Source organism: Vulpes vulpes, chromosome 14 (assembly GCF_048418805.1).
Source record: "Vulpes vulpes isolate BD-2025 chromosome 14, VulVul3, whole genome shotgun sequence".
In the NCBI taxonomy this organism is placed as follows: Eukaryota; Metazoa; Chordata; class Mammalia; order Carnivora; family Canidae; genus Vulpes; species Vulpes vulpes.
Window position 1 is genome coordinate 29,401,515 of NC_132793.1, and position 25,331 is coordinate 29,426,845.

General features: G+C 39.9%; 1 protein-coding gene across 2 annotated transcripts in view; it reads left to right on the plus strand.

Moving 5' to 3' along the window:
• The window catches only part of PTPRA (protein tyrosine phosphatase receptor type A), a 168,713-nt gene that overhangs the window by 100,661 nt on the left and 42,721 nt on the right, over positions 1-25,331 (plus strand). Inside the window, exons 4-7 of one of the 2 annotated variants that reach the window (XM_026012389.2) lie at positions 5,272-5,298; positions 20,302-20,386; positions 21,605-21,678; positions 21,875-22,011. In XM_026012389.2, the coding sequence (XP_025868174.1) occupies positions 5,272-5,298; positions 20,302-20,386; positions 21,605-21,678; positions 21,875-22,011 (323 nt within the window). The remainder of the gene's footprint in view (positions 1-5,271; positions 5,299-20,301; positions 20,387-21,604; positions 21,679-21,874; positions 22,012-25,331) is intronic. The other variant, XM_026012390.2, reaches the window with a different exon arrangement.

The following is a 25,331-nucleotide window of genomic DNA, read 5'->3' on the forward strand; positions in this document are numbered from 1 at the left end:
TTTTCTTTATCATTCATGTTCTGAAATTTCATGGAAATGTTCTTGATGTGGGTCTTTTTCACTCATTATGCTGGATACTTGATAGGACCTTCGGAGCCTTGGTTCTTCAAATCTGAAAATTTTTGGTTCTTCAGTTGGGGAAATTTGTATTATATTTGGAAATTTTTTCCATTGTTCATTTTCTCTGTTTTCTTCTTCTAAGACTCTTACTATTTGGATATTGGACATATCCTAGATTAATTCTTTAATTTTTAAAATTTTTCTCTCCTATTGACCTTTGCTTTGAGTCTCTGTTCTTTTTAAAATAAGCATATATTTTATATATTTTTTCTTTTACTTCTCATACAAATGATAGACATATATATTGTGTATATTTCTACACATCACTTTTTTCCGTTAGCCTGTCATACTTGTTCTGTACTATAGTAAAGAGCTGCTTCATAGTGTAGACATGCCTTAATGTATTTATCCAGTCTTCCTTATCAGTATATGTTAAAGCTGTTTTCAGAGTACTATTACAAACAATATAATTTGTCATTTCAAGCATATGTGGGAATATTGATAGGATAAATTATTTTTTTAATATTTTATTTACTTAATCATGAGAGACACACAGAGTGAGAGGCAGAGACATAGGCAGAGGGAAAAGCAGGCTCCATGCAGGGAGCCCAATGTGGGACTTGATCCCAGGACTCTAGGTTCACGCCCTGAGCCAAAAAGGCAGACGCTTAACTGGTGAGCCACCCAGGCGCCCTGGATAAATTATTTTTAAGTGTGCATTTATAAACTGGTAAATATTGCCAGATTTTTCTCTGTTGGGAAATTTATTCCTATAAACAGTGTGTCAGAATGCCTGTTTTCCTATGCTGTCTTCAGTGCAGTAAATTATCACACTTCTGGATCTATGCCAGTCTGACAGGTGAAAATTAGCATCTCAGTGTAGCCTTAATTGCGTATCACTGAGTAAGGTTGAGCATCTTTCCATATTTGGAAAGATCACTTGTATTTCTTAAGACCTCTCCTGGTATCCTTTATCTGTTTTTCTTCTTAGAATGTCAGGTTTTTCTTATTTATAGAAGCTCTTTAATGTTAGGGAAATGAACCTTTTTGCCTACCTATTAAGAGTTGCAGATATTTCCCCCAGTTGCTCATCTAGCTTTTCTGCATTGCAGAAACTATCATAAGTAATTTAAACTTATTTTAATTAAAAAAAAATTGTCAGTTTGTTTTAACTAAACATTTTCTATGTATTGGATCATAGATAGCAATGCTTTTTTATTTTTAAAGATTTATTTATTTATTTGAGAGAGAGCGAGAGCACGAGTGGGAGGGATGGAGGGAGAAGCAGAGAGAATCTCAAGCAGACTTGGCACTGAGCAGATCAAGCCTAACGTGGGGCTTGATCCCAGGACCCTGAGATCATGACCTGAGCTGAAACCAAGAGTCCAGCGAATAACCACTGGTGCCACCCAGGCTCCCCTAAGAAGGCTTTTCTTACTTCATCATTACGAAATAACTTTCTTATATATATATATATATATATATATATATATATATATATATAATTTATTTATTTATTCATGAGAGACACAGGGAGAGAGAGAGGCAGAGACACAGGCAGAGGGAGAAGCAGGCTCCATGCAGGGAGCCCGACGCAGGACTCGACCTCAAGTTTCCAGGATCAGACCCTGGGCTGAAGGCGGCACTAAACTGCTGAGCCACTCAGGCTGCCCACAAAATAACTTCCTTATGATTTCTTCTAGACATGATTTCCTTTTTCTGTATATATATGTGTGTGTGCATGTAAGTGTATGGTTAAATCTTTGATCCATCTGGAATTTATTCTAATGTGAAGTGTGAACTATACATCTGTTTTTTTTCCAAATGGTTAATGACTTGTCCCAATACCTTTTAATGAATAATCTATTTTTTCCTCACTAATTTGAAATGCTACCTTATCATATATTGAATTCTGTATCTATTTAGGTTCCCATGTATATATTTGAGTTCTGTTTCTTAACATTTGTATTTTCTGTTAATCATTTTCTCTGTCCATGAACAGAACCCCACTACTATAATTTTAACTCTAAAATAGTATTTGATAAAGTTAATCATCCCTTGTTAATCTTATTTTTCAGAATTTTGTTACCGATTCTTGATTATTTTTCTTTATGAACAGTAGAATCAACTTATATAGCAGGAGAAAAGTTATGTCACGTTTATAGATTAACAGGGACAATTGACATCTTTAAGTCTATCCAAGAATGCAGTGTATTCCATTTGCTGAAGTCTTTGCATTTCTTGCAACTGTTAAAGTTTTTGCCACTGATGTTGCATATGTTTTATTCAGCTTATTTCTAGATATTTCAGAGGGTTGTTGTTGTTGTTGCTTTTTTGGTGTTTTGTTTATTAGTATAAATGGATTATTTTCTTCCACTATGTCTTCTAACTGGCTCCTCTTGAGGCTATGAAGGCTATTGACCGTTTTGTTTTGTTTTGTTTTAAATATTTTATTTATTCATGAGAGACATAGAGGCAGAGGGAGAAGCAGGCTCCATGCAGGGAGCCCGATGTGGACTCGATCCTGGCACCCCAGGATCACACCCTGAGCCGAAGGCAGATGCCCAACCTCTGAGCCACCCAGGCATCCTTTTTTTTTTTTTTTTTAAAAAGATATAATTAACATAGATCACTTTTTTAGTTTTGGGTATACTACATAAAGCTATTGACTTTTGTAAGTTTATTTTATGCTGGTCATCTTAATAAATTTCCTCAGTGTTTGACATAATTTACTTCAATTATCATAAGTCTTCAAATCAGTCTTTTTCTCTTTAAATGATTGGTGAATACCTTCAGAATAAAGTTAGGAAGCAAGCAATGGTTAAAGCAGACAGCTTTGTCTTGTACCGGACTCTCAGGAGGATGCTAAGTGGTTTTCCATTAAATATGATGCTGACTCTTGTGTTGAGGTAAACATATTTATCATGTTTAGGTTTTATTAATTTATTCCTGCTTTCAAGAACATATGTGTCAAGAATGGATATTAAATTTTACCAGTTGCCTGTTTAGCATCAATGAACAAGATCTTTATGATTTTTTTGTCTTTGTATAATATACTGTGGTGAATCACTGAGCTTTGAACTGTTTACTTTTCTGCAAAAACAACCCTACTTGGATTTTCCTTGAATGAACTGTAGCAATTTGTTTGATACTACTGTATTTGGGATTTTTCTAATGACATTCATAAGTTATTTCTAAATTAAATTTGTCTATTTCCTTCATATGTGTGCTTTTTTTTTTTATTTTTTTGTGTGCTATTTTTGGTAAGTCTTAGTTGTCAGTGTTTTGTTTCGCTTCACAGAAAGAATTGAACTTTACCTAGCTAACTATGCATCTCGTTCATGTGTTCAAAATTACTTGAATAGGTCTGAGGAAAAGTCATCTCTTAAGATTCATTTCCTACATAGCTGTTAATATTTGTTATGTATTTGTCTATTTTCATGCTTGAGTTGAGTAACCATGTATATGTTTCATAGTTTGTTGCTTTTTTCTTCCAAAGAGCCTCCTATTGTATATTTATTGGTCCTGTCATTTTTCAGTTTTTATTTCATTAATTTCTTTCTTATTCTTACTCTTTCTGCTTTTCTTAGATTTATTTTGTGCTTTTTCTTTCTTCCTAAATTGAATGCTTAACTTGTTTTTATTTTCCTTCTTCCCAGTTATATATTTAATGCTATGAATTTTTATAAGCACAGCTTTAGCCACATTCCATCAGTGTTCTTGTAGGTAATTGAATTAGTTATGGTGCAGTCTAAAGTACTCTGATACAGACAGACCAAAATTCGGTGGCTTAAGTAGACAAAAGCCTTTTCTCCCCTTTCATATTCCAGAGGTAGACCAGAGGGCTTTGCCTAATCAAGGACTGAGTTCCTTTTTTCTTTTTTTTTTTTTTTTAAGGGGGAAAGGGGCAGAAGAAAAGAGAGAAGTGTTGTTGTTGTTTTAAAGATTTTATTTATTTACTCATTTGGGAGCAGGGAGGAAGAGAGGGATAAGCTGACTCCACACTGAGTGCACAGGCCAACTTGGGGCTTGATCCCAGGACCCCGAGATCATGACCTGAGCTGAAACCAAGAGTCAGATGCTCAACTGACTGAGCCCCCAGGCACCCCAAAAGAATTTTAAGGAGGCTCCACTGCAGAGCTCGATAAAGGGGCTCAATCTCACAACCTTGATATTCATGACTTGAGCCGAAATCGAGTCAGCCACTTATCCAACTGAGCCAACCAGGTGCACCAAGTTCTTTTTTTTCTTCTTGGCTCTGCCATTTTGGCAAGATTGCCCTCATCTGCTTGATCAGAGATGGATGGCTCTCATCATTGGGTTCTGGTTCCAGCCCCTGAGAAAGGGGAACAGAGGAAATGGGGATGATTTCTTTTCTAAAGATTGTGATCCAGAAGTTACCCTCATCACTTTTGCTTACATGTCATTGCCTGGAATTCTTCATATAACTGCATTTGGCACAAAGGAGTCTTAGAAATGCAGTCTGTAGCTGGACAGCTTTGTGCTCGGCTAAAAGAAAACAAAAAACAAAAACAAAACATGGTTTCTGTACCAAAAGCAAGAAGAGGAGACAATTACTAGGGGAGAGTTGGTAGATTATGCCAAAGAATGATTTTATTATTTCTGAGGTATTTTGTAATTTGGCTTTGCTTTTAATTTTCAGCTGTTTTCTTTGTTAATTTCTAGTTTTATTGCATCATGATAAAATAATATTGTCTGTTATTTCTACAATGGCAATAATTTATAAGGGCTTGTGGATATTCCACAAGCCTTTGAAAAAGTTTTCTCTGTTAGTGTATAGAATTTGGTCTACATTGGTTAGACTTTTTTTTTTTTTTTACACTAATTAGATTTTACTACCATTTGTCTTTAATATCCTTAACTTAATTTTGTCCTGTTGCATTTTAATGGCCTAAAAGACATAATGACCTCTAATACTATTGTGTTTGTATTTCTTTTTATGTTCTTGTACTTTTTAGGAAGATTGATGCTGTGTTGTTTTTGTACTCAGAAGGACAAACCACTGATTAATGTTTAGTGAGTTTCAGCAATCTCATTACCCATTTATTGGAGGGTACCTCATTCTAGCTCCAACATATATAAACAAGAAAATATCTGTGTCCCTAGGGCTTATTTTGTCTTAATTTAGGTTAAATTGTAATGTATTTCTTTAATTTGAGTGAATGTTTCTATTTTTCACTTATTACACAGGTAATTCTGACTCGAAGGACAGAAGAGGTGAGCCACTCACCTATGTCTGTTGTCCCCTTTAATAGTGTACAATATTCATCATGTTTGCTCACAGTCTGTGGTAACCTTGTGCATCTATATGGTTGTGTTTACTTTCCCTTATATTGTGTCCATATTAACCTTGTAGTGAAGAATAATAGAAATAAGTGTTCATTGTGTTTTTAAATATAGATTATGGAATCTAACAGTTATGATGTCTTTTAACAAGTAATAAAAGCTGTATCTTTATCATGTCACCTTGCTAATATCATCCTTGGTGATACTACGCCATAATTTCTACACCACAGTTAATTTCTAATGTCTAGTCAATAATTGCCTATAAACATCCTAGCTTTTTGTGTTGTTTTTCCTAGTCTATAAAGTGTTGACCTTTTGTCATTTTATATGGATTTTATGAGTTTTCACCTCTCTAGTGTGACATTCTCTATGGCTGGAGATGCTGTCAGTGATCTAAGTAGGTCTAAGCAGGGCTGCCAAATCCCTGGTCACCAGAGAACAGAATGAGTGTAGGTACTTATGTGTAGTGGCACACTTTGCTTTGGACAGTAGTAGGACTATCATCAGAGAGTGTAAGAGAAAGGGAGATCATCCAAAAGTCTTAAGAAATGATCATTGCATTTGAGTTTGGAAAATATTTATCTGTGAACCAATTTTTCTCTTATGATTTCCTATTTTATTAAATGAGCTTTCTGAGGCTTTTTTTTCTTATTCTATTATTTAACCATGCACAGTTTTTCCTGCATAATTAATAGAACATTTGAAGGCTGATGAATTTCCACTAAGTAAGGGAGCATTTGAATCAGAAAAGTAGGTTCTATAATCCTTTATGTGTTGTCCATCTGCCACTGTATTTGGTCAGGATTAATGAGGTATTATTTTATGCACAGATTTCTTTTGATTTTCTAGCTCTTAGTTTCTTTAACTCAGGAACTAGATTCTATCAAGTAGTATATTTGCTATTCACATTTGGTTACTAGATTCTCAGTACCAAGTGCAGACTTAAATAGATTAATAATGCAGTAGATAACTTATATTTGCTCCCTAAAACTTCTCTTTTCCCCAGTCTTAAAGTCAAAATGGTATAGGCTTTAAAATTAAACATACAAACTTTGATTTATTCCTCTACATAGGGTGTATTTTCTTAATATTCAGCCTTTTCTTGCCCCAATATTATCCGTTTTACATAGCTAACTAACATGGATTTTATTTATTTATTTTTTTTTAATTTTTATTTATTTATGATAGTCACACAGAGAGAGAGAGAGAGGCAGAGACACAGGCAGAGGGAGAAGCAGGCTCCATGTACCGGGAGCCTGACGTGGGATTCGATCCCGGGTCTCCAGGATCGCGCCCTGGGCCAAAGGCAGGCGCCAAACCGCTGCGCCACCCAGGGATCCCCTAACATGGATTTTAATAGTTTCAATATTGTGGTTAAAAAGAAAGGAAACTATCTTAATTATCTAGAATATTGCTAATTGTGGCATTAATATGTATTGGCACATATCCTTTTTAAGTTAAAAAATAATTTTGTATAATTGGTTTTGACTAAACAGGAAAATGAAGAGGCTTACATATTCTTTGCAATGTTGAAAACCCCAAATGTAATGACATTTTTACCAGAGCAGATCTTTAGAAGTATTTCTGTAAATTTTGATATCACATTCTAATTTTAAAACCAAATGCTTTCTGAGAAATGAGGCCAATTATTTTGAAATATTTGCATCATAATGGGTTTGCTAAGCAAAGTATGTCTTAAGCAGATGAATTAAATTGTTAAGTTTTTCTGCCTTGGTCTCTGGGATGCTTTTGAACAGCAACGGCTGGTGTTTTAATTGTCAAAACAGAAAGGAATGAAAAGGAAGGTAGACAGGCAACTTTGCTTCCTTTCTTTTGAAGTCTAAGTAACTGGTTATTTTCTCATGTGTATTCTTTTTAAAAAGCATTCCACATTAATTATTGAGTAGAACTAACTTTTTTCCTAATTGTAATAAAATATACATCATATAAATTTTCCCAACTTAATTGTATGGTTCAGTGAAATTAAGACATTGTTGAGCTGTCACCACCATCCACCTCTAGAACTCTTTTTTATAATCCCCAAGTAAAACTCTAAACATTAAGCAGTAACTCGACCCTTTCTCCCAGCCCCTGGTAACTCTTTCTGTTTCTATAAATTTGTCTATTCTAGCTACCTAATTTAAGTGGAATCACAATAATACTTTTCCTTATATAACCAGATTTTCTTTTAAAGCTTTTTTCCTGCTGTTAATTCGGATGATTTGTGTTACATATACTAAAGCATTAAATCCAGTTCTAGCATTATCTTCTGAGTACCTCTTCCCCATGAAGTCAGTGGTCATGAATATAATTTCTAGTTGTTCTTTAGTTTTTACTAATTTTACATCTTGATTTTATTAGTTTTGATCTAGAGAGAACAGACTCTGAGATAGCAAGTTTACTGGAGAGTACTTTCTCTCTACACAGCACCTTCAAAACACTGAAGGCATTAGTATTGAGGAGACAGGGGACATGAAATGTCACATGATCAGAGCAAAGGCAGCGAAGGCCTCAGTCAATCCTGCAGGAAGGTCTAGAGGTAGAATGAGCATTGCAGAGGCTTTTCCCTTTACCAGGCTACTCTCTCAGGCCAAGGACAGCTCCTGGGAAAGCACTTGCTGAGAACTGTTAGCCACTAACCCTCCCAGCAGCTATAGGAATGGGTCTTTGGTCTTGAAGAGGAACCTCTGTTTCCGTTCTCATGAAGTTTGAGCAACATAGTGATGCATACTCTCATTCAACTATTTAGAGGTTTTCCTGTGTAAGAAAACGCTACTGAGGGGACCCCTGGGTGGCTCAGCTGTTTAGTGTCTGCCTTGGGCCCAGGGTGTGATCCTGGAGTCCCAGGATTGAGTCTTGCATCGGATTCCCTGCATGGAGTCTGCTTCTCCCTCTGCCTGTGTCTCTGCCTCTCTCTCTCTCTCTCTCTCTCTCTCTCTCTCTCTGTGTGTGTGTGTGTGTGTGTCTTGAATCAATGAATAAATAAAAAAAATCTTTAAAAAAAGAAAATGCTACTGAATGATCTTGAGATTATATATATTAAGGCTGGAGAGTGAGCAGCCTAGTGGAATATTTGGAGAAGCCCTCTATGCAATGGTTAAAAGCCTGTGCTCTGGGGCTAGACCATCTGGGTTTGTGAGTTGGCGCTTAAACTTAGCAGCAGGGAGAGGTACGTGTCTGACTTCTCTGTGTGTCTTTTCACCATTTGCAAAAGAGGATAGGAACACAATTTCCTTCATAGGGTTGTTTTGGAGAAAGAAGTAACACAAATGAAGTGCTTGGCCTAGTGCTGGGTCAGCACATAGCAGTCACTCAGCAAGTGCTGGGTATCATATTGCTACTCCTACCATCCCACCATTCTGTTACTATTGATGGGAGACTAAGGAAGTCAAGAATCTTAGCTGGTCAGTCAAGACTCATGTCAAGGCCTCTTGGAGGCTAGGATTTGAGGCAACTCCCAAGGCAGGGTCATCTTGGCAGCAGTACCACTATGACTGCAGACATTCAGCTGTTCTTCTGCCCTCTACCTTTTAAACAAAGTCCTGCATCAACCCATCTCATCCCGTCTTTTATTTCAACAGCTTTTTTTAATAATAGGATTTTCACATAAAGACCTTATCACCAATAATTGTTAAGCAGGAATACAAGGTAAAGCTATTGTAACCATACTTTAAATTATTTCAGATTGGGGCATCCCGGGTGGTTTAGTGGTTTAGCGCCACCTTCAGCCCAGGATGTGGTGGTCCTGGAGACCCAAGATCAAGTCCCACGTCGGACTCCCTGCATGAAGCCTGCTTCTCCCTCTGCCTGGGTCTCTGCCTCTCTCTCTCTCTCTCTGTGCCTCTCATGAATAAATAAGTACAATTTAAAAAAATAAATTATTTCAGCTATAATAGTTTATATAACTGGTTTTTTTTAAAATCTGGAAATAGTATCCTCTAAACATTTGTGAAGGAGTCTTTGAACTACAGAGTTCTAGAACCAGACACGATAAACATTCTATGGAAGCCCAGAAACTCATTCAAGTTTCTCAGCTCTCAAATCAGATCACCTGCTCCCCCCAGCTTTCTCATTTAATACTTTACTCAAAGTTGGAATCTATAAAGGAGTTCACATTCTTGTTTAAAGAAATATTTTTTTTATCATCATAGCAAGTGACATTATTATTGTGAACTCCATAGCTTTCCCTAAGTATCTTTAATCATAGGTTCATTCAGTACCTGTTAGATGCTAAGGATTCCAGAAAGAAATAAAAAATATTCTCTGTCTCATGGAAGAAATGTGTGAACAGCAAGCATCAAGGTCTACTCAGCTACATATTATTTGGCTATATTCCACAGTAAGTGCTGCTTGAGAGTGTAAAAGACTCATGCCTGGAGAGTGGGAAGGAGGCATGGGGGTGAGCTCTGAGCAGTTTTAATTAATATAGTGACTAATGAAAATGAGGATGTGCCAGATAGGGTGAAAGCAAGGAAACGTGAAGGAGCAAGTGAGGTATTTGAGGAACTGTGCATAGTTGAGGTATTTGAGGTAGGGAGTGGCCAGAGCTAGCTGCAGCACAGTGGACCTGCTGGTACAGTGAGCACAAGGGTCAGGGTGTCTCCTGGTGATGGAAAGGAAGGAAATGACATGGTCAGATTTTTGTTTTAGAAAGATAACTCCAGAGGCCTTATGGAAGATAAGTGGGCAGTAGAAAATAGTTTCTGAATGATAATTTGGCCCAAGTCAAGATTGGGCTCAACCTAGTGGTCCGGCTCTACAGGCAACCTGATTTTTTTTTGCTGTTTTTAGAGCCAGTGTGAAGCCCTTAACATTACAACTCTGCCTTTGAAAACTGATAAATACTTCTGTCAGAAAGTGTAGGGACGAGACAAATAAATGGACTTTAGGAATTGAAGATAGAGGAATATGGCTTTTACTTCAGTGATTATTTTTGTAGTTGACCAAGGTGTGTCTGAGTCTTTAGGTGACTCACCTGTCTACATGTAAGCTTTTAGAATAACATGACCCTTTGTTTTCATGGGAAAAGGATATAACAAATAAACATCTGTTGTCCCAGAACACCATTTCAGTATTTTTGAAATGCTATCCCCATAGCCTGAGTCTAGGAAGTGAGATTTTGCAAGAGTGGATAGTGGAGAGGAGGTGGGGGTAGGGCAAAGAATAGACCATTGTGCTTGCCTTGCCAACATCAGCCTGAGTCATGCAAGGCCACCTCCAGAAGACCTCGACCAGGACAAGCCTGAGAGATGAAGTGATGACTCTGTCCATTTAGGGAGGGACCCTAGGAAAGTGATTTGATTCCTGAGCCTATCTCCAAAACTGAGATTTTACAGTGGGAACTGTAAGTTCTCTTCTGTTTTCTTTTTCCCCTCCCCTCTTCCCCTCTCCCCCCTCTCTTCTCCCCTCCCCTCTCTTCTCCCCTCCCCTCCCTTCTCCCCTCCCCTCCTATCCTCTCTTCTCCTTCTTGCTTTCTAGATTTTAATCTATTCATGAGAGGCAGAGACATAGGCAGAGGGAGAAGCAGGCTCCCTGAGGGGAGCCTGATGCGAAACTCCATCCCAGGACCCCAGGATCACAACCTGAGTCAAAGGCAGTCTCAACCACTGAGCCACCCAGGTGCCCCTCTCTCTTGTTTTCGTAATAGATCTACGTGTCCTTCCCTTACAGAGGCTTGGGGACATCGTCACTATTTGTATTTTCCTTAACTGTATCAGAAACATGGATGTAATTCAAATGTCAAAAGGTAAAATCTTACTTCCATGCCAGAGAGATGTTCTGGCCTGAAAGTTTGGAAGACTTAAAGTGGTATTGGTCCTGCAGTTTATGAAGAGTCTGGAGAATAGTGTAACTTTGTGGTTTTGCTTTAGCTTTGTAATACAGACAGGTTAATATCTGTGCTCAATTTCCTCACCGACACAACAGGGTTAATAATGGTATCTATCTTAGGGTTCTTAGGATAATTGAATGATATAATACATGTATGGCACTGTGCTCTGTGTCTGCTGTATAAATGCTAAAATATTAACTGTAATCTTTTTTTATTAATTTCTAGGTTATCTACCTAGCTGAGTCTCTTCTTGTCATATTGCTTATAGTTGTCAACTCTACTACTCTTGGTCATAAACAATACTGTACCGTTCATGCCTCCTGATATTTATTCCATCCATCTATTCATTCAGGACTTGTCCTGATCCCCCCCGCCATTTCCTCTTTTATCCTGCCTTATTTTTCTTCATAGCACTCATGAATACCTGTGTGATATATTTCTTTATTTACCTTTTGTTCTTTCTCCTTTGTTAGAATATAAGCTTCTTAAGAGTAAGGAATTTTGATTTATTCACTACTGTACCCTCAAGACCTGCCTGGCACAATAAGTCACTCAGTCAATATTGAAATGAAAGAATAAATATTGAGTGCAGGAATATCTGTGTGTGATCTTGAATCCATACCTTCCAGAAATTTGTAATTTAATGGACATATAATGAATGACTTTAAATTTATTTTTATTTTTTTTTTTATTTATGATAGTCCCAGAGAGAGAGAGAGAGAGAGAGAGAGAGAGAGGCAGAGACACAGGCGGAGGGAGAAGCAGGCTCCATGCACCGGGAGCCTGATGTGGGATTCGATCCCGGGTCTCCAGGATCGCGCCCTGGGCCAAAGGCAGGCGCCAAACGGCTGCGCCACCCAGGGATCCCAGTGAATGACTTTAATTCATTGTGATTAGTGTTATAGCAGATTAGATATATAGTGTTATGGAAGTACAAGAAATGAGCAATTACCTACAAAAAGTAGTATTTGATCTAGAATTGTGTAAGAGCAGAGGTGGTAATAACATTCTAGATAGGATTCAGTGGACTTTTTCTATCAAGAGCTGCATAATAAAGAATTTCAGTTTTTTGCAATCATACTACTGTGTTACATTTATTCATCCCTGCCTTTGTAGTGCAAAAGCAGTCAGAGGCAATATGAATACATACAGCTCTACTCCAATAACATTTTATTTATACAAACTGTCATTGGGCTGCATTTGGGCTATAGTTTCCCTGTTTTAGACAAAGGGACCTGCCTGATCCTAAAATCTGGACTGAGGTTTTCTACTAGTATGTGAGATTCTGGATGCCAAGGCCAAATCTTTTTTCTTGATATCAAGCATTTTGGAGATGTTGCTTCTTTTAAATCAGTAAGTGTAAGAAGTAGAGAGTAGTAATAGATTTACATTTCATAAGGCATTCCACAAAGTTTCCAAGAGATTGTCACACTACGACTAAGTAGGAGAATAAGGTTTTGAACTCTTAGGTTTATCTGACCCCAAAGTCCCACACTTTGGAAATCGCTTTCTTTTGTCCTCATGCTGAAATGAAAATCTGGCTAGATGAGTAATAACTCCAGGTTCAAAGTTCTTCCTAAGAACTTGGTAGACTGTGGCACCATTGACTTTGGTGGTGGTATTTTAGATGTGCAATCCTACACAAATCTGATTCTTGTTTCTCTGTAGGGAACCTTTTTTCTTCTGCTGAAAGTTTTTAAGAGTGGCTTCTGGTTGGTTGGTTGATTTCAATCCAGAGTTTCAAAAACTTTGTCAGGATGTTTTTAGGTAAAACTAGCTCCTTTTTCAATGTTGTCATTCAAACTTGATGCTCAATTTGGCCTGCTAACTTAGAAAACTTTATTGTATAATTTCTTTCCCTCCTTCCTTACTGTTTTCTTCTTTGGGAACTCCTGGATCTGTCCCACATGTCTCTTTATTGTCACACTTTTCTTCTCACTCTTACTACACTGTGTTTTGGGAACGTCCATGATTTGGTCTTTCACATTACTAATGTGTTTTTCTGTTTCGTCTTTTCTTCTGTTCAGCCTTCCTATTTGAGATTGTTTCTCCCCTAATCGTGTTTTAAGTTTCTAAGAACTTCCTTAATTCCCAAATTACTCCCTTTTTCCCCAATTTTTTTTACTGTGGTAAAAGTCACATAACAAAATTTACTATTTCAACCATCTCTAAGTGTGGTTCACTGGCATTGAGTTTATTGACACTGTTGTGCAGTCATCTCTACCATCCATCTCCATCATTCTTTTCATCTTGTAAAGATGAAAAGCTTAAAGCTCCATACCCATTAAACTGTAACTCCCCATTCCTCCCTCCCTGAGGCCCCTAGCAACCACCATTCTACTTTCTGACTGAATTTCACTATTCTAGGCACTTCATGTAAGTGGACTCATACTGTAGTTGTCTTTGGGTGACTGCCTTATTCACCTCACATGAGTCTTTAAGGTTCATCCATTTTGTATGCATGTTAGAAATTCCTCTCTAAGGAATTTAAGGCTGAAAATGTTCCATTGTGTCTGTCTACAGTTTGCTTGTCTGTTCATCCACAAATGGACATTTGGTTTGCTTCTGCATTTTGGCTATTATGACTAATGCTGCCATGAACATGGGTGTATAGATATTTCTTTGAGACCCTGCTTTCAGTTTGGGGGTATATACCCAGAAGTGGAATTGCTGGATAATATAGTAATTCTCTTCCATTTTACATTTCCACCAAGAGTGCACAAGGCTTCTAGTTTCTCCACATCCTGGCTAACACCTGTTATTTTCTGAGTTTTTTTAGTAGTAGCAGTCCCTGGTAGGTGCAAGATGGCTCCTTACTTTGTAGTGGCTTTTTGCAAGATAGCTTCTTATTTTGTAGTGGCTTTTTGAAAAAAAAAAAAAAAATCAGATCAGTGTAGTGTCCTCTTACACAAATTGCAATGTATTTTCTTTTAATTTTTAATTATTTATTTTTTTAAAAGATTTTATTGAGAAAGAATGCTTGAGCACGAGTTGGAGAGAGGGGCAGAGGAAGAGGGAGAAGCATGCCTCCCTGCTGCGCAGGGAGCCCAACTTGAGGCTTGCTCTCGAGGCTTGATTCCAGGGTTCTGGGTTCATGACCTAAGCCTGAGGGAGACACTGAACCAACTGAGCCACCTAGGTGCCCTTGCAATATATTTTTAAAGATTTATTCTATTTCTTCTCTTATGTCTGTTTCCCAGGACTACTATTTGATGTCCTTGGTATTTATGAAGGTCACTTGTAAAGCTGTGGTTGAGGTTGCTCTGGAGCATTGAGTGGATTAGCATGTGCTCACAGTAGGTATCCCCCTTCAAGAGGAGAAACAAGAACATATCCTAACCTAGGGGTTCAGTCATGGTTTAGGAAGTTGGATATAATTATCCTCTAGGTGGAGCTGCCTTTCTTTCATTTTTCCCCTCCTTCATATCTTGTGGCCTACTAGAATTATCTCAGGCCCCACCCTTGTCCTTTCTGTCATCAGGGCTGACCCAGGAAACCTCTGTGGGCTAGTGTACCTAGCAATCACATGCAATGTAAAGACCCTCTCTGGATGCCAAATCTTTTTTTTTTTTTTTTTTTTAAGATTTTATTTGTGAGAGACACACAGAGACAGAGTCATAGGCAGAGGGAGAAGCAGGCTCTCCATGGGGAGCCTGATGGTGGGACTTTATCCCAGGATCCTGGGATCACAACCTAAGCCAAAGGCAGTTGCTCAACACAGCCACCCAGGTGCCCCTCTGGATGCCAATTCTAACCAAATCAGAAAAGACATTTATGAAACAGGGATATTTAAATAGTAACCGTATATTAAATTATATTAAGGAATTAGCGTTGCTTTAGGATAATGTGATTATGTTAAGAATTCTCTCTTAGTGCTACATATTGAAGTAATTATAGTTGAAATGATATGTCTCAGCTTTGCTTTAAAATAATCTAGTAGGAAAAAAAAATAATAATCTAGTAGGGTACCCCAGATGGCTCAGCGGTTTAGCGCCGCCTTCAGCCCAGGGCGTGATCCTGGAGACCCGGGATCGAGTCCCACATCAAGCTCCCTGGATGGAGCCTGCTTCTCCCTCTTCCTGTGTCTCTGCCTCTCTCTCTGTGTCTATCATGAATAAATAAATAAAATCTTTTAAAAAAAAAAATCCAGTAGAGGGAGCCTACTGGGTGCCTTAGTGGTTGAGCTTCTGCCTTTGGCTCTGGGTGTGATCCCAGAGTTCTGGATCAAGTCCCACTTCTCCCTCTGTGTCTGCTCCTCCCCTTCTGCTCATGGTCTCTCACTTTCTCTAAAATAAGGAAATAAAATCTTTAAAAATAATCAGTGGAGTGGGTGTGGACCAGTAGTTCTCAATTCAGGGTGGTTTTCCCCTGCCAGACGACATTTGGCAATGTCTACAGATGACTTTGGTCATTACAGTTGAGGTTTTCTATTGGCACCTAGAAGGTAGAGGTGCTAGGGAATGTTGCAAACATTTTACAGTGCACATGACAGTCCCCTACAACAGAGAATTATCTGGTCCAAACTGTCATTAGCCTGAGGTTGAGAAATCCTGGTAGAGATGAAGAAAACTGGCATATAAGTGAAATGGTGAAGTAAAGTGAAAGTACACAAGGATTCATTGTAGTATTCTCTTTACACATATGTGAGTTTGAAAGTTTTGCATAATACAGAGTTTAAAAATATATTTACAACTTATATTGGAAAAAAAAAAAAAGCTAGCAGCACTCTAATCCTGCACCCTGTATGGGGTGCTGTTTTCCCAGCTGAGTTTGGATGGGGCACTATAGCTTGTTACCCAGCCTATGGATGTACTGTCCCTGCATCAACAAACCTTTGGTTAAATACTATCTCATGGGCAGCCTGGGTGGCTTAGCAGTTTGGTGCTGCCTGCAGCCCAGAACATGATCTTGGAGACCCGGGATCAAATCCCATGTCGGGCTTCCTGCATGGAGCCTGCTTCTCCCTCTACCTGTGTCTCTGCCTGCCTCTCTCTCTCTCTCTCTCTCTCTCTCTCTCTCTCTCTGTCATGAATAAATAAAATCTTAAAAAAAATAAATACTATCTCACTACCCCAAGGCCCACTCTCATCCCCAGGCCTGGTTGACTCTAAGCTTGCGATATTTCCAGGCCCAGACTGGTTGAACTAGTGCTCACCTTTGAACTGGAGGCTCTGTAGCTCTGATTGATCTCTGCAACAGTCTAATCCCTCTGCATGGTCTTCTATAAATCCCTGGTTTAGGTCTACTAATGCCACTCTTTCTTGCCTTCCAGATACACTTTTATTTATTTATTCATGAGAGACACAGAGAGAGAGGGGGCGGGGGGCAGAGGCCCAGGCAGAGGGAGAAGCAGGCTCCATGCAGGGAGCCCAATGTGGAACTCCATCCTGGGTCTCCAGGATCAGGCCCTGGGCTGAAGGCGGTGCTAAACCGCTGAGCTCCCCGGGCCACCCCAGATATGCTTTTCATTCATTAATATATCTATATTTCCTCTAGCATTTCAACATACTTTTGGGAAGAAAGAAGTAAAATTATGGATTCAGTTCACTATCTTGAGCCAGATGTCTCTAATTACCTTCTTTTAATGCCTGGTGTGCACTCCTTTGTGATTAGCATTTAACAAAGACATATTTAAAAAAAAAACAAAAACAAAAACAAAGACATATTTAATGATAAATCATTAATCTAGTTTGTTTAGTGCCAGATGTGTGAGAAATTCTGGGTTTTAGGTATATGGTGAGAAAGAAAGCAGATATGTAATTCTTGACCTTGTGGAATTTATGGTATAAAGAGGAACACTTATTAATCAACTGTACTCAAATAAATATATAATTACAAAGTGTGGGAGGTATTATCAAGGGCAATAACAGTGCCTCGTTAGAATAACAAGGAAGATAATAGCTGATACTGACTGCAAGTACATAATGTGTGCTGCTTATTGCGCCAAGAATTTTATATGAATGATCTCATTTAATCTTCAGATAACTTATTTTAGCATTAAGGAAATTAAAATTTAGGATTGTAGTTAGTTTTAGGAAGTTAGGAGAGACCTGTCTGGGAAAAGTAACACTTAAAATGAGAACTGGATGACTAGGAGGTAGCCAAGCAAAGAATGGAGGGAGGCTATGTAAAGCAGAAAGGAGTAATGTATTTGAAGGCCTAAGGAAGGAATGAACTCAGCATGGTGGCCAAAGTGGAGTGAGTGCAGCAGGAGATAGTGGAGGAGATAGGTCAGGAAGATCATTCTCGGCCAGGGTAAGGATATTAGATTTCATTCTAGAACCAAAAGGTTTTGTTTGTTTAGTTTTAAGATTTTATTTATTCATTCATGAGAGACACACACAGAAAGGCAGAGATATAGGCAGGAGAAGCAGGCTCCCTGCAAGGATCCTGATGCAGGACTTGATTCCAGGACCCCAGGATCACAACCTGAGCCAAAGGCAGATGCTCAGCCACTGAGCCACCCAGGTGCCTCTAAAACCAAAAGGTTTTATGTGAGAGGAACATGATCTGGCTTGCCTTCTTAGAGACCATTCTGCCTGCTTTGTGGAAAATGGATTGGCATTGGACAGAGGCTTACTGTGATCCAGATAAGAGAAGATAGGGAGTGAGACTACAGTGATGGCAACAGAATCGAAAAAGGCGGACAAATCATTGATTTTAGCCCTAAACCACTTGCAACTGGGTTGGATATAGATGATAAGTAAAAGGAGATCGAGGGGGATACCCACATTTCTTACTTGAGCAGCAGGGTGGATGGCAGTCCTTATCACTGAATGGTGAGGGGAAGGCCTTAAACACATGAAGTTTGCATTGCCTGTGAAATTTAAGTGGGATGACACGTAGACTCAGAAGAGAGGTCTGAGCAAGCATTGCAAATGTGGGAATTGCTAGTGTATCATTTGCACTTACAGCCATCTGTCTGATCAGATCAGCTAGATAGAGTGCAGAGAAGAGTGCTAGGGATGGAGCCCCAAGGAAGGCAGACTCTTTGAGGCTGGTGTTAGAAGAGAAACAGAAAAAAAATAAAGAAGAAGAAGAAGAGGAACAGCTAGTGAGGATAAAATGAGATGGAGCAGCCAACAGATAGAAAATCAGAAGCATGTTGTGGAAGCCAAGAGATGAAAGCTCTTCAAAAAGGAGTTAGCCAGTTTGCTTATTTTCAGATGAGAGCCACATGCCAAGGTGTGTTTGAAAATTGCCATCAACAAAGAAGCATGGTATAATACCTCCTATCTCTTAAAAAAAAAAAAAAAAAAAAAAACCTTTCCATTCCACATCTCCCTCCAGTTGCTCTTACTTCTCTCTGCACCTGTTTATAGTAGAAGTCATCACCTCAAATAAAAGAGTCTGGTATCTGTTTTCCCTTTCCATCTTTATATCACTGCATTTATGCTTCTTCACCAACTACTCAACTAAGATCACTCTTAAAAAGGTCACCAATAGCTGCTGTCTTGCCAAATCCAGTTTCACTTCTCTGTAAAACTCACCTACTTAATCTGTCAGTAGTATCTGATTGAGTTAATTACCCTCTCCTTGAAAAACTTTTTTTGACTTTTTTGACACCATATTCTGGATTACTTCTACCTCATGACTGCTGCTTATGAGTCAATTTAGTTAGCTGATCTTTTAAAAGACTGTAAATCCTGTTAAATTTCTGCCCTATTCAGAGCCCTCCAATCACATAGTGCTTCTCATCACATTCAAAATTAAATCTATACTGCTTACCATGGCCTACAAAGGCCCAAGTCTCCTGGCTCCTGCCTACCTACCTCTCCCGTCACGTCCTGTACTAAAACTGGCCTTCGTTCTATTTCTTGAACCTACCAAGCTGCCAAGGGGTATTATGCTTGCTATTCCCTGTGCCTAGAAAGTTCTTTGCCCAGATCTTTGCATGGTTTACTTCTTCATGTTATTTGGACCTTTCCTCAGTATAAGCGCTTCAGACCTTCCCACACTACTCTAAAATAACTCCCTCCAACCCATCCGTCTCTAACCCACTACTCTTCTTTCCTTCATAGCACTTGTCCCTAACTGAAATTGTATGTTCACTTGTTTCTGAGTAGTGTGCTGCTGCTTCCCTTAGAATGTAGGCTCACACATCCCTCGTCTGCTTGATCACTGCTCTATTCCCAGAGTCTGGAGCAGTGCCTGGCATACAGTTACTGGTCAAAAAGACAAGTCATTGAAGTAACAGTAATGGATGTAATTCAGACCATATGTGACAAGATTGACCTTTACATGGGAGGGACATGCCCTCCCTTTAAGCAGAAGGGGAAATGGTGAAGATAGTTACAAACTCACATTGGTTTTTTGGTTTATGGTGGGGATATGGGACTGGGGAGGATGAGTTAGCACCTGGTCAGCTGCCATGAGAAAGGAGGCTAAGTATTGGGTGGATAGAAAGCCAGGCTCTGTGGAATGAAGGGAGGAGTTGTTCTATCTCCAAGCCAGATATCGCTCTAGTTGGACTGTAAAAGGTGCCTGTGGAAAGAGATAGAACAAAGTACCCAACATTCTTAGATACATAGTACTTGAGGATCTAACAATATCTCATTGCTTTAATCAGGAGCAGTATTTTCCATGCTAGGAAACCATTTGGGTTTACAATAGAGAAACTGTCCTTTTTTCTTCTTCTCCTGTCCTCCTCTAGATGGAGCCCATTGAGGCTGGGACAGAGCACATGGTTGGCCCTGCACACCCAGCTTGCCATTAGGATTGATGTGTTCATACTTTCAAATATATGAGTAATTTTTGTGTGCTAAGCACTGTTTCAAGCTCTATAGCAATGAAGGAAACAAAGTCTCTGCCTTCAGAGGGCTTTTATTCTAATGCAGGGAGACAGAGAGTAAACAATTATACAAGTTAGAGATGGATGTGTGTATCACCCTAGGTCCTCATCCTATCCTTTCCCTTGCCTTCTACCTACAGTGGTCCTGGGGTGGCCATGGGAAATGTTCTCTCACTCGCTCAAGTTGTCCATACCTTGCCGTCTACAGAAGCATTGCATGAGCCCTTCTTTCTTATCTGGTTGTTTCCCTGAGCATCTGACTTGACCCTTCCATTGCACACAGTGGTAATGATGTGTTCTCTCTTGATTTCAGATGAGACGCCAATTATTGCAGTGATGGTGGCCCTGTCCTCTCTGCTAGTGATCGTGTTTATTATCATAGTTCTGTACATGTTAAGGTGAGCGTGCTAAATGCTAAGGTGAGAATGCTAAAGTTTCTGCATTCTTGTGGACTCTTTTTCAATACCCCAGGGTCTCAGTGAGCCCACACGGTTCAGAAGATAGTAGGATAAGGACAGTGAATGGAATAGAGGGGAATGGTTTATGATATACTAAGCTTAAAATTCTACATAGAAATGGTTTAAAAGCTCCACATAGTTTTCCTCAAGACCCAGCCTTACCCTTTGCTTCCATCTACCCAAATCCAGTTCCCCAACTCTAGTTTGACCTAAAGCCCAGGATGGTGGTTTGAGGTTGAGGGAAGAGCTGTATAGTTTGTGTTATTACTGATAGGTGATTTAAGATCCTCAAATCTAGCTCTATTGAAGCACCCCTAAAGGTACCCAGCTGGAGAGGATGTGATAAATAGAAACCTACTCTATTTCTACTTGGGAGGTTTGGGACAAACCTAGGATCTAAGATCCCTGGCCATGGTGTGCTAAACTGAACTGTGTGAATTATAGAGTTCCCCTTTCTGACTTTCTTCAGGGTCCTCTAGATATTAGTACTCAAACAGGGAGAAAAAACAAGGAAGGGGAACCCAGGGGAAAGAAAAAGGAGATGCATTTTTCCTCTTTCTGCTGAAGTTACTGCCCTGGCTAATTGGGATTAACTCCACCCTTATCTTTGGCTAAAGCTGCTCTCTGCTCCCTCCGTTCTTTTGCAGGGATAAAGAGATGGGAACCTTATACAGCCCTACAATCTGTCACGTGTCTCTACCATTCTTCAGGAGACTTGTAGCCAGACCTGTGCCCACCGAGTCTGAAGCTCTGGGCTTCTCCCTGATTGCACTGGGGAAATACCAGGATTTTAGTTTGATAGGGATATTCTTATCTCCTCTCCACTGTATTCTACCCACTTACCCCTCTCTACCTGGTTTGGCAGTCCTCTCCAGTGGGTCCTGGAATTAGAGCCATACAGAGGAGCCAGACAAGCCAGAATATACTATATGACACCTGGGTTGGATTCTAGCATGCTGAGGATGAGCAGGAACATCCAGAGGCACTCGGCCACCATGGAATGAAATTGCCTCAGCATGTACAGGGCTTGTCTCTAAAAGAACATGTTTATTTGGTAAAGGAGATTTAGGAAGCTGAATTGATATGTGGAAATATAACCAGTGGTTGGTCTCTCTTAACTCTGTGCTTACTTTTTCACTGTGAACATTTTCTCATTAGGTTTAAGAAATACAAGCAAGCTGGAAGCCATTCCAATTCTTTCCGTTTATCCAATGGCCGCACTGAGGATGTGGGTAAGGCCCCCCTTAATAACCTGGGGGACCTTAATGGAGAAGAAAATCAAGAAATTAGGGGTGTTCTCATTCTAAAAGGGGTGGGGGGAAGACTTTTGAAGAAAGAGTCCTAGTTCTTGGAGGCCTGATGCATGAGATAGAATCCCCAGTTTGATCTCCAGAGCACCTGACCAACCTCCCTCCTTATATACTGCAGAACCCCAGAGCGTGCCACTTCTGGCCAGGTCCCCAAGCACCAACAGGAAGTATCCACCCCTGCCCGTGGACAAGCTGGAAGAGGAGATTAACCGGAGAATGGCTGATGACAATAAGCTCTTCAGAGAGGAATTCAACGTGAGTTCTTTGCTGAGGCTGGTGTGTCAGCAGGGAGGAAGGCAGACTGAAGGTCAGCCCTTTTGAGTCATGGGGTAGAAAACAAGTTTCTAAGGGTTAAGAGGTGAGAAATTTTCTACCAGGTTCATTTGACTCCTTTCCTGTGTGATCATAGACAGGAAATGAAATAAGATTTCTCACCTCTCTCATCTACCCATTTATCCATTCATCATCGCATCTGTTACTTTGCTGAATAAATACTTATCAAGCATCTAATATGTGCTAGGTGCCAGGGATTTGCTGGGAAGCAAAAACAGATCCAGTCCCTACACTCCAGGAACTCAACTGGTGGTCTGGTAGGGAAATCCCCATAAACAAGACCAGAAATAACTATTTAAATTCAGACAGCATTATAGGACATGAAAGACTGGTGCATAGTAGTAGGAGGTGGCCTTTTAGAGTCTGGAGCAGGGGTCCCATCATGTCTTAAATAATAGACAGTAGGAGTAAATCAGTATAAAAATGAGGACCATGGAAGATCACCAGGCAGAGGCCTCATGTGGGATATATTTGTATTTTTTTTCATAACTACCTTAAGGAAGCTGAACATGTTTGTGGATCTACCAGTTTTGATCCCAGTTCAGAACTTCCTTGAAGAAATTATGTTTTAATTGAGACCTAATCTTAGGCAAGGACATTGGAAAAGGAGAGCGGGGAATGTTCCAGGCACTAGAAATAGCCGGAGCCAAACATCAGTATTGAGGGTGGGTAAGAGAAGGGCACATTCAAAAAAGAAAGAAGGGCTATGTGTGGCTTAAGGGCAGAGGCTTGTGGAGGCAATGAGAGAAGAAACTGGAAGATGAGGCTAGACTGTATATGTGGATTATCATGAGAGAGGTGTAAAGCCATGGACCAAACAGACCTTATAAAAAGATCTCTGGCTGCTAAATAGAAAAGCTTCCATGGGGAGACCAGAATAGATGCAGGGAGTACAGTTAGGGGCTGCAACAGTGTTTAAGAGCGGAGGTGCTGATGGCGTGAGGTGGTACTGATGGGAGAGGGGGGTGGACATGGAGTAGTTAGTTGTTCCAGGTCTAGCTAGCTCACCAGCTTGGGTGTGAGCCGACTCCGTCTCCTTTACATCTCCCGCTCAGTTGCACATCAGCTTGGCCTCTTAGGCTGACTCCCATCCTGTTGCCAAAACTTCCCCAGTTCTGAGTGCCATGTGAAGGTATTACAAGGTCCAACAGGGAAAGGATGACTGTTTTCTTCCTGTGTGTCTCTTTTTATCAGCAAGGAAAACTTTCCCAGGAGCTTCTGAAGACTTCCTGTTGCATGCTCCTTAAGTCAGTCACAAGCAAGGAAGAAATAGGCTTACTGCAGCTGATTCAAATAATGCAGATGATTCCTGTGTCATGTAGGGGAGAGGCAGACGACCCCACAGAATGAGAGCCATACTAGCAAGGAGGAAAGGAGGGATAGTTATTGGGTAGGTGAGTCACCATTCTTTTCTGTCACCGAAGGACTTAGGGGAGTGGAGAGTGATGTGGTCTTTGCACTCAGAGAAAATCACTAACAACAGAGTGGAGAATGGATAGGAAGGAGGCAAAAGTTCAAATAGGAGACCGTTTACTAGACAGGAGTTAATGGGATAACTTGGACTCATTTTTTGGCTGTTAAAAACATGGCACCTTTTTTTTTTTTTTTTAATATGGCACCTTTTAATGCTCATTATTGATTGAGAACATTCACCTCATTCCCCAAGATAACATCCCAGCCTTAGCACCAGAGCAAGGTCTCCAATAGACACTCTACTGTTTCATCATCTAAAATGCCCACTGCTTCTGCATAATAGAGTATGTGACCCTGTGGCCAAACTTCTTTGTTTGTGAAGTGAGCTTTTTATTTGGAAAATCTTGCCAGAGTTGAGGCAGTCTGGTAAATTCCTGCATGCAGGTGGTGTTCCTAGAGGCATGGTAGGCAAATTGAGACAAATATTGTGGTCAGAGCCCATTGCCATGCTACCATGGCCACTATATTCATGGGCTCATTGGGCCAGCACTGGGGTAGCCAATGAAAGAGCTGAGCAACATCTCCTAGGTTTTTAACAGTACTGTCTGCTGAGTATACACATGGAGTATGATTATTTCCTGTCTTTCTTGTTCCAGTTATCTACCACCCAGGGATTGGTTTAGATTCTGACCTCCAGTGAGGTAGTGTGATACCTTGCTTGAAGTTCTGTTTCCTGGAAGGATTTCTCTTTTATACTTCTTCAGAGTCATCCCTTATCCCATAGCAGTCCACTTCCAGAGTGGGCCAGTCTGTCTCACAGAACCATTTGTGCACTAGGCTGGACTTTTTTTGTTCATTAACTGTTGATATCCTTGGGAAATCACTTGTGTCTGTTGAAGGAGTGGCTATATGGCAAGCGTTATGGACACATCGCTTCCATCTGGTAGTGGAATTCTGTTGGACATGTCCAGATTTATGGCCAATGGAATCCTGTAATACTTAGTTGTTGATGGGCAGCTGAAGCCATTTGGATATCTAGTAACCTGTGGTCAGGCATATAGTCTCTACCAGAGCGTAGTGCTAAGCTGGGAACATGATCTTGCTGATAGGATTATGGTTTTGTCCCCAAATCCTAAAGTTTTTCATATGATTTTCCTGCTCAGCCTTAAACACAGACACTTAGGGCCTGAGAAGATCAATCAGAACCTATTTCTCTGTGGTGTGGGTTAACTGGACAGCCTTTATTTTTCACATCACTTAGTAAATGAGTCACAACAGGACACCAGCATGTGGTATGTGCTGTCTTCAAAATCCAAAAATGGCTCAGCAAGCATGAGTCTTTCCTGAGGGATGGAGGGGAAGGAACAAGGAGCAGCAACATGTCTTTTACACTGGAGGGGATAGCCTGACATGCCACATGCCTTTGACTTTCAGAAAACTTGGCAGAAGTGGCAGGCCACTGTGTTTTCAATTTTTACGTCCAGCCAGTACATCTAACATACATAAATTCCTGCTCTTCAAGTCCTGTCAGCTTGATGTCATCAGCATAGTTGTCAGGGTGATGTTCTATGAAACAGACAAAATCCTGATGAACCAGATCACATCAGAGAGATGTCAAGATGATTTATTACTGAGGCTGCTCCTGCCACACGGATGGAAACTGCTTCTTGTAGTCTTTGTGCGCCATAAAGGAAAAATAATACAGCTATTAATCAATAGCCGTATTCCAGGTACCAACGGTTATGTTAATCTATAGAAGAGAGAATGCGTCCTGAAAAGCACCTGCCAATTTGCAGCTCCACATGATTCGATTTGTATGTTATAATCCA